The 15536-nt window shown below is 40.1% G+C and overlaps 1 protein-coding gene across 2 annotated transcripts in view; it reads right to left on the bottom strand.

Moving 5' to 3' along the window:
* The window catches only part of Farsb (phenylalanyl-tRNA synthetase subunit beta), a 65776-nt gene extending 50335 nt beyond the window's left edge, over positions 1-15441 (bottom strand). Inside the window, exons 1-5 of one of the 2 annotated variants that reach the window (XM_034497641.2) lie at positions 15324-15441; positions 8893-8948; positions 6522-6676; positions 4803-4872; positions 3002-3117 (exon numbers count right to left, since the gene is read on the bottom strand). In XM_034497641.2, the coding sequence (XP_034353532.1) occupies positions 3002-3117; positions 4803-4872; positions 6522-6676; positions 8893-8948; positions 15324-15381 (455 nt within the window). In that variant the 5' untranslated portion in view covers positions 15382-15441. The remainder of the gene's footprint in view (positions 1-3001; positions 3118-4802; positions 4873-6521; positions 6677-8892; positions 8949-15323) is intronic. The other variant, XM_034497642.2, reaches the window with a different exon arrangement.
* Positions 15442-15536: the final 95 nt, after the last annotated feature.

Below are 15536 nucleotides of genomic sequence, written 5' to 3'. Positions count from 1 at the left end.
AAGTATACGTGAATAAAAACTGGAATAACTATGGCTGAACTGGGCAGAATTACTAGCAAGCACAAAGGATCTGTTATTCAATGAGTTAATAATAAATACAGAACTACCATAATAAAACACACGGTGCAGTAAATTTAGACTGCCAAATCCAAGGAAAAGAAAGTAGAAATCAATCAGCCCTAAAAAAGAAAGGAAGGAAGGAGCGAAGGAAGGAAGGAAAAGGCAATGCTTGAACAATAAAATCAAGAGAGAAAAATTAAAAAAGAAAAACCCAGGAAAGTACCAGTGTGCTCTTTGAAAGACTAATAAAACAAATACTCATCTACACTGACCAACGGTGGAATAGACTCTGGGAATCAGGAGGCAGCATCACAGCAGACACTACAGATGTCAAAGGCTAAGTAAGAGTGCATCAGGACAGCTTCATGGCAATCAATGATAATCTGGACGTCAGCTCTCTAAAGACATTACTCAGAAGCTACTGGTAGGCCCTGATTCTAGTGTACCTCAGTTTAGAATGTGCTCTGTTCTCCCCAACAGTTAAAGTTCATGATTGCCAGAAACAGTAAGTAAAACAGGCTGAAGTGGAATTAAGTCATGAAATGCTTTCTGCTGCCTAAGACATTTCTGAGCCAAGTGCAGGAGTTCCAGTGCTCAAAGGCTACAGGAGAAGCCTCAGGCTAGCCTGAGCTACAACTCAACAAGAGGAAGAGAGGAGGAGGAAGGGACAGGGAAAGGAGGGAGGGAAGAATTTTTAATAAATATGTGTAAAACAGTAGTCTGCCATTGGTTTCCTAGCTCTCGCTGTGGCATCTTTAAAGTCATAGTGTACTCTGCTTCAGGCAGGGTGTTTCCATGTTACCACCCTTGCCCACTACACTCTTACAATGTACAATAAACTTCCTTCTTCAAAATAAATTCATAGTTCACTTATTATTTTGCTTAGTCATGATATATGTCAGCAAGCTAATACATAGTTTTTAATATAAAAAGACTAAGTTATTTGAAATCCTAGGGACATGTCTGTACTATCTGAGCAAAGACACTTTATGAAGAAAACACATACTCTAGCTGCCAAGTCTGACTTGTAATTTTAAGCATTTTTCACCATTGAAGAAAATATCTAAAATTCTCCTTTCAAACTGCCCCTAGGCCATCCCATATATAAGACACACACACACAAACACACACACCCTCCAAGTCAGTAAACTTTGACAAGCTTCAATTATTAAGAAATAATTTTATATCATTGCTTTTATATCATTTATCAGTTTTCTATTCTATTTAAGAATATGTAATGTAACCATAAGTATTATCTTTGGACCAAAATAACTTGTTTCAAGATCCACGTAAAATATCTAAAACTAGGGTTTCTCACCATTAATAAATATGTAATTTTCTTTGTTGTTGTTTGTTTAGACAAATTCTACCTACAGTCCTGGCTGGCTTGCAAGTAGGCTGGTCTTGACCTTACATCAAACTCCCTGCAACTGTCTCCCATGTGCTAGGATTAAGATGTGTACAACCATATCTGGCTATAACACTTATTATACCACCACCCCCCTTTTTGAGACAGGGTTTCACTATAGCTGGCCCTAGACTGGCCTCTAACTCACAGAGATCTGTCTGCAGAGGAAATGTGAAGTACTGAAATTATTTCAAGGACTCCTACACTTACCCTCCTTTACTATTAGGGTTTGGAAATAAAAGGTTTAAAGATCACTGTACTAGAGAAAAACCACACAGGAAGTAATGTGCCATAGAAGCTCAGCAAGACTCAAGCTAAGGGTTCTGCCTAACTAACACAAAAGAGGCCCTGGGTATAGTACACAGCACCACCGACAAAGACAAAGTAAGTTCAGTCACTTAAGGTCAGGCTGTTTCTATTTAATTTTTTTTCCATTGTTGGATCAAGCCTAGGCCCACACTACATGGTACTTAAGTTCTGTGTGTCAAAATTTAATTATACTTATTCAAAATGCGGATCAAGTAAAGACATTTTTCCACTTTTTAAATGCCAGACTATCCTTCAAATTACCATGTTTTATACTTGGTAACCCATTAATAACTATATGAACAAGGTTGAGGGCATCTAGCTCAAAGATAGAATATTTAGCATGCATAAACAACTTGATTTGACTCTTAGCAGTACATAAAGAAATCATACTTATTAAACATCATTTTTAGAATGATTTAAACAGAAAGAAAATAATCAAGAGAACTTGTAGGAATCAAAGTCCTCTATATACCACACAGACAGCATTCTTGAGATTTTTGTTTTTATTTATGCTGTGTATGTGTATCTTATGTGCAGACACACACAGCCACGTGCAAGTGCCCACGGAGCCTTGCGGCTGTGGCTGACCGAGAGCTGGAGTTACAGCACCATGACTGCAAGATACACCATGTGGGTGCTGGGATCAAAAGCAAGAACAGCAAATCCTCTTATCACTGTGCCATCTCTCCAACCCCACACATACCAGCTTTAAAAAGTAACAAACATCTGTCCAGTACAGCAAAGTGAAATTCTCTCATGATATAGTTTAGAAATGTTTTGAAAAACTAATCTGCAGAAGAAGGCAGCGTGCTGGTTTGAATGAGAATGCCCCCCCTCCCCCAAGACTCATATGCTTGAATGCTTGATCCCCAAGTAGTGGAACTATCTGGGAAGGATTAAGAGGGTTGGCATTGTTGGAGGAGGTGTATCCCTGGGGACAGGCACTGTGCTTTCAAAAACTCATGTCATGTCAGTGCCTCTCTAGTGCTGCCTGCAGATCAGGATGTAAAGCTCTCAGCACTGTGCTTGCCTGTCTGCCTGCCACCATGCAAGGTCCACCCTGCCCTCAATGAAGCACTTCCTTTTGCAAGCTGTCTTGGGCATGGTGTCTCTTTTCAGCAACAGAACAGTGACTAAGACAGGGAGGTACATGAGACAAGGAGATGTGGAATGGAAGGAAGCAGGAGGCGACGACAAGGAGGACCATGATGAAGGCTGACGAACCTGCAAATATTCTGGTGTAGTTTCTCCTGAAGTTCGATGAAGCTGTCATATCGGTCTTTAGTGAATCTGATGTTCCGGAGAACCGCTGCCACAGCAAAAGGGCGCACTTTAGCTGTCTGCAGGTCACAACGCCAACGAGATGGTTAGGTTTATGACTTTTCTTTGTCGTAACATTTTACCACAGCAGACTAGCTGCACTCCTGACAGGGTCACAAATTTTGATTCAAACAGGCATATATTCATGCCAGTCAACAAGGAGTTGAGCAGCAAGCAGGAGGTACAGGTACTATACAAACACAATTTATATCTGAGTAAGACTTCTGAAAACATGTTAAATAATTAAGGAAAAATTAACCTTCAAATACTTTGCTCACAGGCCTTACTTTTTACCAAAATAATCCCTCTACATTTTACCTTTACAAAGTTTATTAATGTGCCACTATTTTAGACAACTAAATCTCCAATGTATCCTATTTATTTAATTAAAATTTTTGGTGGCAGACAATAAACACGGTGCCTCCCTTAGACTAAGCCAGCGTTCTATCACTGAGCAGTATGACAATTCTCATGTTTTTTCTTCGTTTTGGTTTGGACATTTAAAACAGTATCTCTTTCTCATGTACCCCAGGCTAGTCTTAAACTCAGTGTATGGATGCTGGCCTTGAAAAACTGATCTTCCTGCCTCCACCTCCCACATTCTATGAGGTGTCAGACAGGAAAGCAAACCTTGTAAAGACGTAAGAAGGAAACCCAGTGCAGACTGACTTGTCAGTCTGGATCAGACTTCAGGGAGTCTAAAGCCAAGCAATTCATTGTAAGCACATTTGAAACACAGTACAATTTGGGAAAAGGTTCCCAGGCAATATCAGTCCAATTCCAGGTACACCATAAAGCTCGAAGTATGACCGCATAACAACTTTTACGAAGTACATGTGACCATGAGGGTGAGGTCTATAGCTAAAAGGTCTAAAATCTAGTGTGGTGTCTGACAGACAGCACAGAAGTCAGCAGGCCATAAAGTACATGTGACATCTCCCTTAAGAATGGGTAAAGTTCTAGGGAGGGGAGAGTCTGGGATAATCATTCTAGGGAAGCTATAGCAAAAGTGGGTGAGGTCTGTCTCCACAGATAGTAAAAAGGTCACCAGGTTGTCACAAAATCCACTCTCAGCTTTCTGGATGGAACGCAGGTATTTAATTTTTATCCCTGCACTGAGGAGACACCCCTGTGTGATTAACAAACCTGGATCTCTTAGTGCTTTTCTGTGAGCACAAGAACCTCTGTGTCCCCAACAGTTCTGGAATTACAGACTTGTACCACCATGCCTAGTTCAAATGTGCTTTTTAAAAGCAATTGATATTTTTCAAAATTACCTATTGAAAGGAGGTACTACAATCCTTTAAAAACTATTAATTTATTTTATATGTACAGGTGTTCTGCCTTGCATATATGCCTATGCATCACATGTACGCTTGGTGAACACAGAGGCACAGAGAGAGCATCAGACTCCCTACAAATGGAATTACAGATGGCTGTAAGCTGCCACGTTGGGGCTGGAGATGGAACCCAGGTCCTTTGAAAGAGCAGCCAGTGCTCTTAACTGCTGAGTCATTTCTCCAGACCCATAGATTGACAATTTTCAAGGGTGAGAAACTGAAAACCATCCATCCATCCTTAACACATGACCACAGGAAATTACATCTGACAGAAGGGTTAGTTGTATTACCTTCTCCTTCCCACCTTATCAATACATGCGGGGGATGGGGGGGCTTAAGGGAAAAGTAAGAACCTATTTTGTTACCTCTTCTGTGATAATCAGTTTTTGGATTTCTCCCTTAGGCATTACTCGTTTATATATTGGAGCTTTTATCCTAAAATAATATTAAAGCAAAGTTACTCGAAATAGTAAGACTATTTGATAATTATATCTTATGTTTATAAATATTAAGTGCATATATATAATCAATAGAATTAAAGAAATAGGTTAACTTACAGTGTCAGCTTCCCTTGAATGTCAGAAATAAAAACAAAAAAAAAAAAATGCAAGCTTCCTAACATTTAAAGTAATCTAAAAATGCACAGAATAGCCCATGGTAATGAGCTTCTCACTGGAGTCCCAGAAAAACTAAAAAGCTATTAGCAGAGCAACTGTTCAAGGCACTGGACTTAACAGTGTTCAAATTTCATTACAACACAAGATTCTAAGCTTCTAAGAATAAATAAAGTTTACTTAAATTGAAAATAGAGCTTCTCTGGTTCTATCTGAAGTTACTACAGCAGTGAAGGTATTAGGAAAGCTTGGTAACGGGTGCAGCTTGAAGGTATTCTGGGCAACTCTCGTCACCTGAAGCCCCAGGCACTGCTGTTGTAAGTCAGCACTTCTCCCACTCACAGGACTGTCAGCCCACCGCTGTCCATCTCTGCACCATCTCTCTGATGGTATTGCTGGAGCTCAGATGGATCCCAGAGGCTGAGCTCTCTTGCAATGCAGATGCTACTGGCTTATGGGCCATACTTGTCATTGGAAAGGTTGAAAGCACATCCCAATTCTGTCTAGACATAAACCTTCACAAGGCTTTTATTAAAAATACAAATCCTAGAAAGGAATGCCTGTACACACCTATAATGCCTATACGCACCTGGAAGGCAGGGACAAAAGAACTACCCCAAGTTCAGGGGCAGCCTGGTGTATATACTAACTTCCAGGCTACCAGAGATACATAAAACGGCCCCCATTTTGCCAAACACAAACACCTACAACCATTAATTTAAATAATTAAATGTAAAGTCTTAAAATCCAGTCATTTAATTTTCAAGTATGAAAGCAACTGAACAAACCCCCAAAACTCAAACCTCATGTCAAATATCTACATTTACCCAAAGATGTCATAATTTCAGAATCTAGTCTAGCAACCAAAGCATATACTCTTTTGCAGTCGACCAGATGATGTGTAAGTAAATAAAAACAAAAATAATGAATTCTGATAACTGTTTTTGTCTTCATCTTACATTCATTGCCTTCTACATCTATTGCGTGCTGGGTTTGAAGGGCCTTAAAAGTCTTCATTACACATCAAGAGACTAAAACTAGAGAAGGTGATTAGCACACCTGAGACCATATACCCACCATATTCAAGATTTCCACAAGGGTTTTTTTACTCGGGTGCCTTACAACTAGTAAGTAAGTAAAGGCAAATAAAGTCCATTGTCACCTCTATTTTTCCCTCGATGCTTTAACAAATCTAATGAACTATCCACTGCACAGGATTACTGAGGGAAACCATAGAATCCTGATGAAGGATTTTTATAGTAACCCTAAGATCATGTATTCCCGGTTTTTAAATATTCCCAAACTTTGAGATGGCTACAATCCACATGACTCTTATCTCCCAATCACCACTTCTGAGGACCTGAAGCTATGTTACCCATATGAGGTTTCCCCTAGAAATTTGAACTCATTTGCTGACAGCAGCAGAGAGAAAAGTGGCGAGACAACTCAGTGATGTGTGCAATTCCTTACCTTTCTTTGAAGACTTGGAGTCCCCGAGCCAATCCTTCCAGACACAGGAGATCATATCTGTTGGCAGGGACATCAATCTTGTAAAGCACAACATCCGAGGCCCCCTGTGCCTTCACATTACCTTGTTCCTTGCTTATGATTTGCTTCTCAGAAGTCTAAAGCAAGCCAAAAAGAGTTTAATGAACTACAAAATATATCCTTTCTGCAGTGATAACACCACAAGAATGTTACGTGTGTTATAATCATAGCAAACAGAAAACTACTATTTCATCGTAGCACACTATAATCCATCTAAAGCACCGTCAGCAAACAGTGGTCCACCAGGAAATCACACATCCCATATGTTTTTACACACAATGCTTTAACTGGAACACGGATAAAAACAATTACAATAATTACAATTATTTTCTACTGTCATACACTGAAACAACTGAGTTATAACAGAGGCAATACTTTCTATTTGCCACCTTACACAAAAATTTTTGCCATCAAAGGAAATCGTCAAGAACCCAGAAAAGAAAAGTGTCAGAAGGGAACAGATGAGTTACCACATGAAAGAAGGAGTGCAGAAATACAGCACCCCAGCAAGCAGTCCCACGGAACATGAGGACAGGAGGAACTGCACTGAGGCAAATCTGAACACCCTGAGGAGAGCTGGGCTGAAAATGAAGGACAGCAGAGGTGGTGGGAAGCCATAGAGAGACAGCAAACTGAAGGAGCCACCACAACAGTGGCCCTAATGCAGCAGCAGAGCTTAAAAACCTTCTTAGGTATGCCTAAAATAACACATTACAGCAGAGAATAACAGATTTTTGAAAAAAATAATCATGGCCAAAATGTTAAAATTCTACTATTTTTTTTTATATTTGTTATTTAAAACAGCGGGGCACTATAAATACATTTAAGAAATTTTCAGTCACAATGACTAAAAGTTATATTCCACACCTGACCTTAGCCAAAGGTTGAACAGTGATAAAAGCTAAATTTCAAGTGTTTCTGTTACCCTTTATTTAGAAATGCTACTCAATGGCAACGCATCAGTGACCTGCTAAAGTAACAACGGGAGCTTTGTAACAACATGCCGAGCTTCCTGCCCGCCATGACACCTTCCTGTGAACACTGACTAGCCAGGCCCTGTCCACAGTAAGGATTACAAGCTGCTATCTGGGGGAAAGAAAACCATCAGCAAGATGGGCAGAGGGGAACAGAGGAGGGCAACAGAGGACAACGTACACATACATGTGCATGAAAATGTCACACTAAAACCCATTTCTTCATATGCTGCTAAAAAAACGGAGGTGGGGCAAAGTAGGGAAAGGAGAGAAAAGAGCCATTGGGCCACACAGTTCAAGGCTGTTCCAAGGGCTTTAAAACACATCTAACCTGGTCATTAAACTTAAAATCAGAGAAGATGATAAAAATTAGGAAGGGAAGAAGACAAAGAGAGGAGGGAAAAGGAAAGACAAGGATGCAGAGAGGCCAAAATAATAATAATAATAACTAAAACTGAAATAATGTTTGATTAAAGCAGTAATAAGAGTAATGTTTTTCAGTGAAGAAAGCTAGCTAGATGGCAGATATCAGAAGAGTTCTAAATAAAGAACTGGAAATAACAGGGTAACCAGAGAAATGAAGGCACATGAATAGAAAGTAACCTGATATTTGTGTGGCTATCAGTGTCATCTTACAACTCAGTTCATGAAGCCCATATGTGAAGGCTGAGCCTGTACTGCTACCTGACATAAGTTTTACAGAAATCAAAGACCACATGAATTTCAGAGCCAGAAGGCATGTGTGATCATATAAAACAAATCATTTGTTTCTCCAAAATGAGGCCTGGCAAGACAAATTCAGAGATCAAGAACACAAGTAACCCTCCCCAGAATACAATACTGAAATCCCCAAATTTATTACCAGAGACCCACTATAGGTTAATAAAGATAAAACACAGCAAACTCTTAGGAAAAAAAAGAGAGAGAGCGAGCTCATACATACACATCAATTGGTTATCCAACACCAAATGGTCAGCCCTGAAAGCATATACATACAAGTAACATATAAACAGGTTATATTTATGTATTATATATATATATATATGTGTGTGTGTGTGTGTGTGTGTGTGTGTGTGTGTATATATGCAACAACAATCAAAGAAAAAAGAAGCCCTGTATAAAAGACAAGAAGGATGTGTACATGAAAGGATTTGGAAGGAGAAAAGGGAAGAGGGAAATGATATAACTAAATTCATCATTAAATGATATAACACAAATTCATCAAACAAGAATACATCAGGGCTTATCCAATAGTAATAAGAAAACACTTTTAAATATGAGCTCATAGAATAGCTTTTTTAAAAAAGTCTAATACATACAATTTCATCAAGTTCCAGACCAAATTCAAAACACAGTTCGTCAAATTCTTCATCAGCTAGGAGAAAAGAAAAGAAAAGAATGCTAATTTTAATGTATTGAGCACAAGTGAAAACTGCATGTGGATGTATGAATGTCGTCTACTGTTCGGTTTGCTAACCATGGGCATTCTAGCATACATCAGATAGCACTTTATAGTGCATCAGTGGCTTTGTCTGGTTTTCTTTTAAGCTAAGAAACATGGTTAAGAAACAGCCTGAAATATAGTGTGTCTACAGACTGGCAAAGGTCTTTTATCTGCTTTGCTTTGTTACCTGACGCAGCATCTCCATTGTTTTCACATTATCAATCACTGACCACAAACCATCAAAGCCACCACACATGAGTGAAAAGCTACATGTCCTAAGTTCCAAGGAAAAGAGTGGGACTTAGAACGTCAGAGGCTGAGTCCACTCTCTAGCATCAAAACAATAACAAGAAAAGATTTGTCTGATGCCAAACATCTAGAAAAACAAAGAGCCGATCACGCTGCACTAATATCAGCTATACGCTTTCGTTATCGGTGCTGAGATATCTGTATAGACTCAGGAGAAAAAGAATCATTCAGTAGAGATCATATGAGAAAGCAAGCTCAGAAGCACGGGTCCTATACAAAAGAATGCCACTAAGTCTTGGTATTTAATTAAAATTCTCTCAGGTATTTTTGGGAACCACACTAACCAGGATTTGATGTCCCTCACTTTGAAGGCTCAGCACCTTTATGTAAAATTTCACCAACACCCTCATCTGGAAACAACCTTTTGTCAACATTTTTAGTATGAAACCTTAAAAAGGTGTAAGTAGAAATGGACCTAGCCTAATACTCTGAAACACCGCAGGTCTACAAAACCAATGTTTCTTCCTTATTTCGATTTGCTTTGTTACCTAAGACAGTATTTTTCAAGGTCTTCATTTATCAAACACCGAACACACACCACAATTACCATTATATTCTAGTGAATGAAGCAGATGTCTTAGGTTTCCTGATCCATGGTGAGGAGTTGGCTTCAGTGGTAGAATGCATGTTTAGTATGTCACTGGCCCTAGGTTCAATTCCCAACATCAAAATAAAATGACAAAAGACTTGTCTGGCCTAGATATCCAACTTTAATTCAATTTAACAAATATTTACTGCCATTATGTGCCAAGAAACAGTACTAGATGCCACGGCTATGAAGATAAATAAATTACCATCCCTGCCTGAACTACTTCCTTCTTAAGCAAAGAAACCATAAGTGTAAATAAATACAGTACAAGGTTCAAGGGTGACACAATGTTCCGCTTAGGTTCACTTAGAGCTACATAAAGGATGTCTTCATTAGTCAAAGATTGGAGGCAGTGAATCAAGTACTTGGCAAAGCTGGGAACTCCTAAGCAGTTCAGTATGGATGAAGAATAAAGTTTGTGTTAGAAAGAAATAGGATACAAGTAGAAAAAAGGTAGCTCATGGCACGCCAAGGGATTTGCCCTCTGTCCAACCTGCAGGCAATGAGAGCTGTATTCAGCAGCTTTTCAGCTGGGCAAACTCTGATTAGATGTGCTTCTCCAACCCCTTAGCTCTGTATCTTCATTTTGTTTTGTTCTATTATTTTTCTGAAACAAGGCCTCCCTCATAGGTAGACCAAACCAGACTGCAAATTATGTATACCAAGGCTGGCATAAACTCAAGATCCTCCGGCCTCAGACTACCATGTGTTTCTCTCATAGTCATAGGGACCAAGCTTGGTTCCTTATATCTGAACTTTTAAGACTGGTGGGAGGATGGAGAACTGAAGGGAGTCTCCTACAACAGTACAGGTGAAACACAGAGCTGTTCTCATAAACCAACAGAATATGGGGAAGAAGGAACATGAAAAGTGTTAGAAGCAGAATGTGTAAAACTCAGTGGTGGGCTAATTACAGGAGAAATGGTAAGAACGGCGTAGCTCCCAGCTCACTTAAGTGAAAAGGAAAAAAAAAAAGAAAGGCATGCAGTGTTGGTGATACCTAGCCTCCAATATGGTCTGAAATGATCCTGCCTCGTGGCTCACCTTTGTGTGATGAACTTATATATGGTGCAATCACATGAGTGAGCTAGGAAGCTCAGCTAACCCATAACCGTGAGGTGACTGTAGTTCTAGACAACAGCTTGCTTGCCACCTAGCAAGAACACTAGAGACAGAGCCACCCAGCTAACTCCCTCTGATTGTGTGAAGTAACAAAGGCATATTGTTTTCTCCTCCTAAGAAACGGGATAATCTGTTATGTAACAATAGACTAATACAAATCTCCTGTAAAGGAAGTGGCACCAGAACCAGAATTCTGGGAATAGATTTGGAATCACAAAGCAGGCTTTGAGGATTGTAAAAGAAAACCCAAGAGCCTATTGGCTGAAGTTCCATGATCTTGAATCAGAATGCAAGCAAAGGTGGGGGTTGTGGGGTAGGGAATGGGGTAACACTGCAGGAAAGTACAAGGGCATCCTTGTCATGTAAGGGAAAAACTTGATCAGTACCACTGCTGCAGGTACTCACACTGCAAAAAATGATGTTACTAAGACTTCTGATCAGTGCTCAAAGAGCAGCTTGATTGTTGTTTTGTTTTACCATTTATGTAAGAAGAGATAAACACAGAGGTATTCAACAAAAAAGAGCCAGGATGTTGGTGATTTAAAAAAAAAAAATTTTTTTTTTTGGTCTTCTAAATGTAAAGCAATGCTTATGGACAGAGACCAAATCCTAGGCATGAGATAGAATCAACAGTGTGACTGAAAAGCCTTCAAGATCAAAGGCACAATTCATTCAAATAAAAGGTGTAATAAAGAAATTAAGGGTGTGCCTCACAAATCCAATTAATCAAACAATAAAGCTTAATTAAGAGCACTGTATGAAAAAACCTCAAGTACTGAAACAGCTAATTTCAGAGGTTTTTGGAGTCTGTGGTTTTTAACTAATGAAAAGGAATCCACCAAAAAATTTACCAAAGAGAAAGTTTTTAGAAAAAACACTTGGACAGACATAGCCAGCTTGAACTGAAAGGGGCGGAAGTAAGACAAAAGGAAGTCTTTGAGCCCCTAAAATTCTATTGACAGGAAGTAGAATGAGAAAGCTAATCAGCTGTGAAGCACATGCTTTCTGGGGATCACTCAGAGGGTGGAATCAGAGCCTAGAGGGTAAGGCGCAGAGCCATGGAGAATTATCCCAGGCCTGAGAACTAATCAAGACCATCCAGCATTTGACATTCAACTTCAGAACTGCGTGGACCAATGGCTCCTCTGTGAGTTCCATTTTCTCCCCTCCAATAGTTACCCCAGCTACGTCTCTCTATAGCATCTTAGATGTATGGGAAACAGCTATCCTAGTGCTTGAGCCTCTCAGGTCACTGGTTAATTGTTAATTGTCTATCACAAGATGCTAAACACTGTGGACTTTGATGCTGCTGTTAAGATGACGCTTCTGGGACAAGCATGTGGATGAACAAGAACCATCTGGTGGCTGTGTGGAGAGACCCATACCAATGAAACCTGTCTATCTAGTCCCCTAACCCGAGGTCAGGATTCGTCTCTGTGACCAACAGAATATGGAAAAGGATGGAATAGCACTTCTGAGCAATTATCAAACACAGAGGATAGTACTTAAGCTCTCTCATTTACCTGTTCTCTTAAGAGTTCTCCTTCTGGGACAAATTAACAAAAGCCAAGGTGGAAGAAACTGGAAAACAGCAGTAGGTAAACAAGACCCACTGATACCACTTAAGAACACTTAGCAGAGAGATGGCTCAGCAGTTGGGAACACTTGTCGATATTGCAGAGGACCCAGGTTTGCTTCCTAGAACCTGTGGCTTACAACCATCTGTAACTCAAGTTCCAGGGGATCTAATGCCCTCTTCTGGCCTCCACAAGTACCAGATACGCACATGATGCACAGCAAAATACTTATGGGTTAAGTCTAAATAATAATAATGATGGTGATAATTTAAGAAATAACTTAGAAACAGACCAGCCCCAATGAGCTCTTGACCTGACTTCAGATTTGCAACCTGGAGTAAGATTCAGGACCACCAAGCATCTAGTCTTAACCATCAAAAACAAAATAGCAAATAATCATTGTTGTAATATGCAAAAATTTTGTCAGCTAAATATGGCAATAAAATTATATGAACTACTAAAATATACTGAATCTTATTCATTATTCCTTTAAGCTATATTTTTAAAACTTCGATAAAAGAAACAAAAGTAAAACAATGAGTAATTCCCTACAATAAAATGATAAACCTAAAATACTGTTTGCATGGCACACAGATGGTTCTGACAGAACTTACTATACCAAGTTAGAACAAAGCCCAAACTTAAAAGCAATAAGAAATCAGTTCACAAGAAAATAAATATCAAAAAGCAAATATTAAAAACAAAACAAACAACAACAACAACAAAAACCCTGAACAAAAGGTAATCACAAAGACTAAAAAGACAGAGCTGCTCCAACGAAGGCAGGGGAAACAAAATGCCCTGGGTAACAAAAACTTCGATGAGAAATGTGCTCTGTAAGAGAAGCCATGGAAGGTGATGGTGGCAGCAACCCTAGGAGGACTCAATAAGAAGAAGCTGTGTGAGAGCACAAATGAGACATTATCTGAAAACAAGAGGAGGAGGAAAACAAGAAAGAAAAAAAAAAAAAAAAAACAAAGGGGATCGACACTTCATTTGGAAACTACCTGTTTTGGTGAATAGCCTTTTCCAACTCCAACCACCACTGAACTGACATTTAAAAAGAAAGGCTTAGAAACAATGAAGATTAGTACTAACCCATCTGATATATATCTCAATACCGTCAATATATATGATAAAGAATTTCAAAAGAGCTTACAGTTAACAATCTGTGTCCTGAAATCAAGCTTATTTAATCGCTCACCATTTCCAAGTGGAGGGAAAAGGAAACAGCCAGAGAGTGTATTAACAAAGCATTATCTGATAATAGTGAACAAGTTTTAAGTCTTGTCATCTCTTACAATTCAGACAATCTGGTACTTTTCCAGAGTCTGACTAGGAACTGATTCTAAAGGTGCTAAACTTGCCACACACCATCATATGCAGTTCAGAGACAGCAACCACCAGTAGAGAGAATATGGTTTAGGAAAACAGGAAAAGTGAGGGATATAAATAAGCCTACTACTATAGAACAGAAACTGGTTAAGAAATTAAAACCACATTCCAAAAGCAAAGATATTTCCTCTGTTTCTAAGGACTTGGGACAGTTCCTGGTCACAACTATAACTGTTATCACTTGGGAGACTGAGTTAGGAGATTGTCACAATTTTAGAGTTAGCCTGGACTTTAGAATAAGGTTCTGTCTCCAAAAGAACAGCAACAAAAACTGACAAACACGGGGTGTGAGTAATATCTAAAAGTCCATCTTTAGAAAAATTTTTTACAAGTTTATTTATACATCAGTACTGTGTTAATATGAGCAGCTGTACTTGCTCCATTTTGTTATCATTTTGGCCTCTAATACTCAAAAAACAGGTGGCTCTCCTAAAACTCTCGTTATGACCTTTATAGAAGCTGATAATTACAGGGTGAGGCAGATATCGCTTCAACTTACTGCATCGGTGTAGGAAATGATAACTTGACTAATATTTACCTCCCTTCCCCTCCCCCCCCCCCCCCAGTGGTTTAGTTTTAGAACTGAGGAAGAGAGAAGTGTACCGTGAATGCTAAGCCCATAGAAGAGATTCTATTCAGGGCTTAAATCAATGTTACCTATCAAATGCCACCCCTGCACACCACCTGCTTTCCTTTCCTAGAAACATTTAGCATGTCCAATAACCGTTTGACTAATGTCATGGTTTGTTATTTTCTCATGTATGTGTCATGTGCACAGCTCTACTCTCAAACACTGCCTGACACAAGTCTGGAGCCTAGTCAACACTAAATAAAGCCAATACCGGGCTTGGTGGCACACGCTTGTTATCCCCGCACTCAAGAAACTGAAGCAGGAAGAGCGACCGTTCGAAAACAGTCTGGGCTGCATAGTGAGACCCGCATCTTTCTCAAACGTCTCCCCTTCACTGTCAATCTGGTTCCACAGCCTACACCCGTGATGTAACCCAGGGCATGTTTCCTCGTCTGTGTCCTGAAACCAAAGTCGGTACTAGGCATGCAGTAGGAGATCGGTCTCTGAATGAATGACACGGAGCGCCCGTCACGCGCTGATGATGCAACGGAGCCACCGCAGAGCTGGTTCCGAGAAGCTACTTCAGCCCAGCCGAGTCTCCTCGCCCATCAGCGCGCCCCTGTAGACTCTGGCCGTGCAGGGCCAAACCCCGCGTGGCGGCATGAACGCCGCCAGCACGCCCTTCTGCAGGGTGAACCTGGCTCCCCAAGGCACCGAGCCCACACCACGGGGCGGGCACTCACTGTAGGTCCGGCCCAGAGCCTGGAAGAGCAGGTCGCGTTTCACGCTGACAGTCGGCATGGCGAGTCGTGGACACTGCGCCTGCGCCACGTGCGGGGCCTCAGCGACCCTAGAGCGAAGGACCCGACGCTCCTTTCTTAGGCTGTCTCACGTAATGCCTGTCTAAATTCAACAATTTGCATAGCAGTTTTCCAGCTGCGTATAGAAAAATACCA

Source organism: Arvicanthis niloticus, chromosome 3 (genome assembly GCF_011762505.2).
Source record: "Arvicanthis niloticus isolate mArvNil1 chromosome 3, mArvNil1.pat.X, whole genome shotgun sequence".
Lineage (NCBI taxonomy): Eukaryota > Metazoa > Chordata > Mammalia > Rodentia > Muridae > Arvicanthis > Arvicanthis niloticus.
The sequence above is the reverse complement of the archived record's forward strand: the minus strand, read 5'-3'. Positions and strand labels throughout refer to the sequence as shown.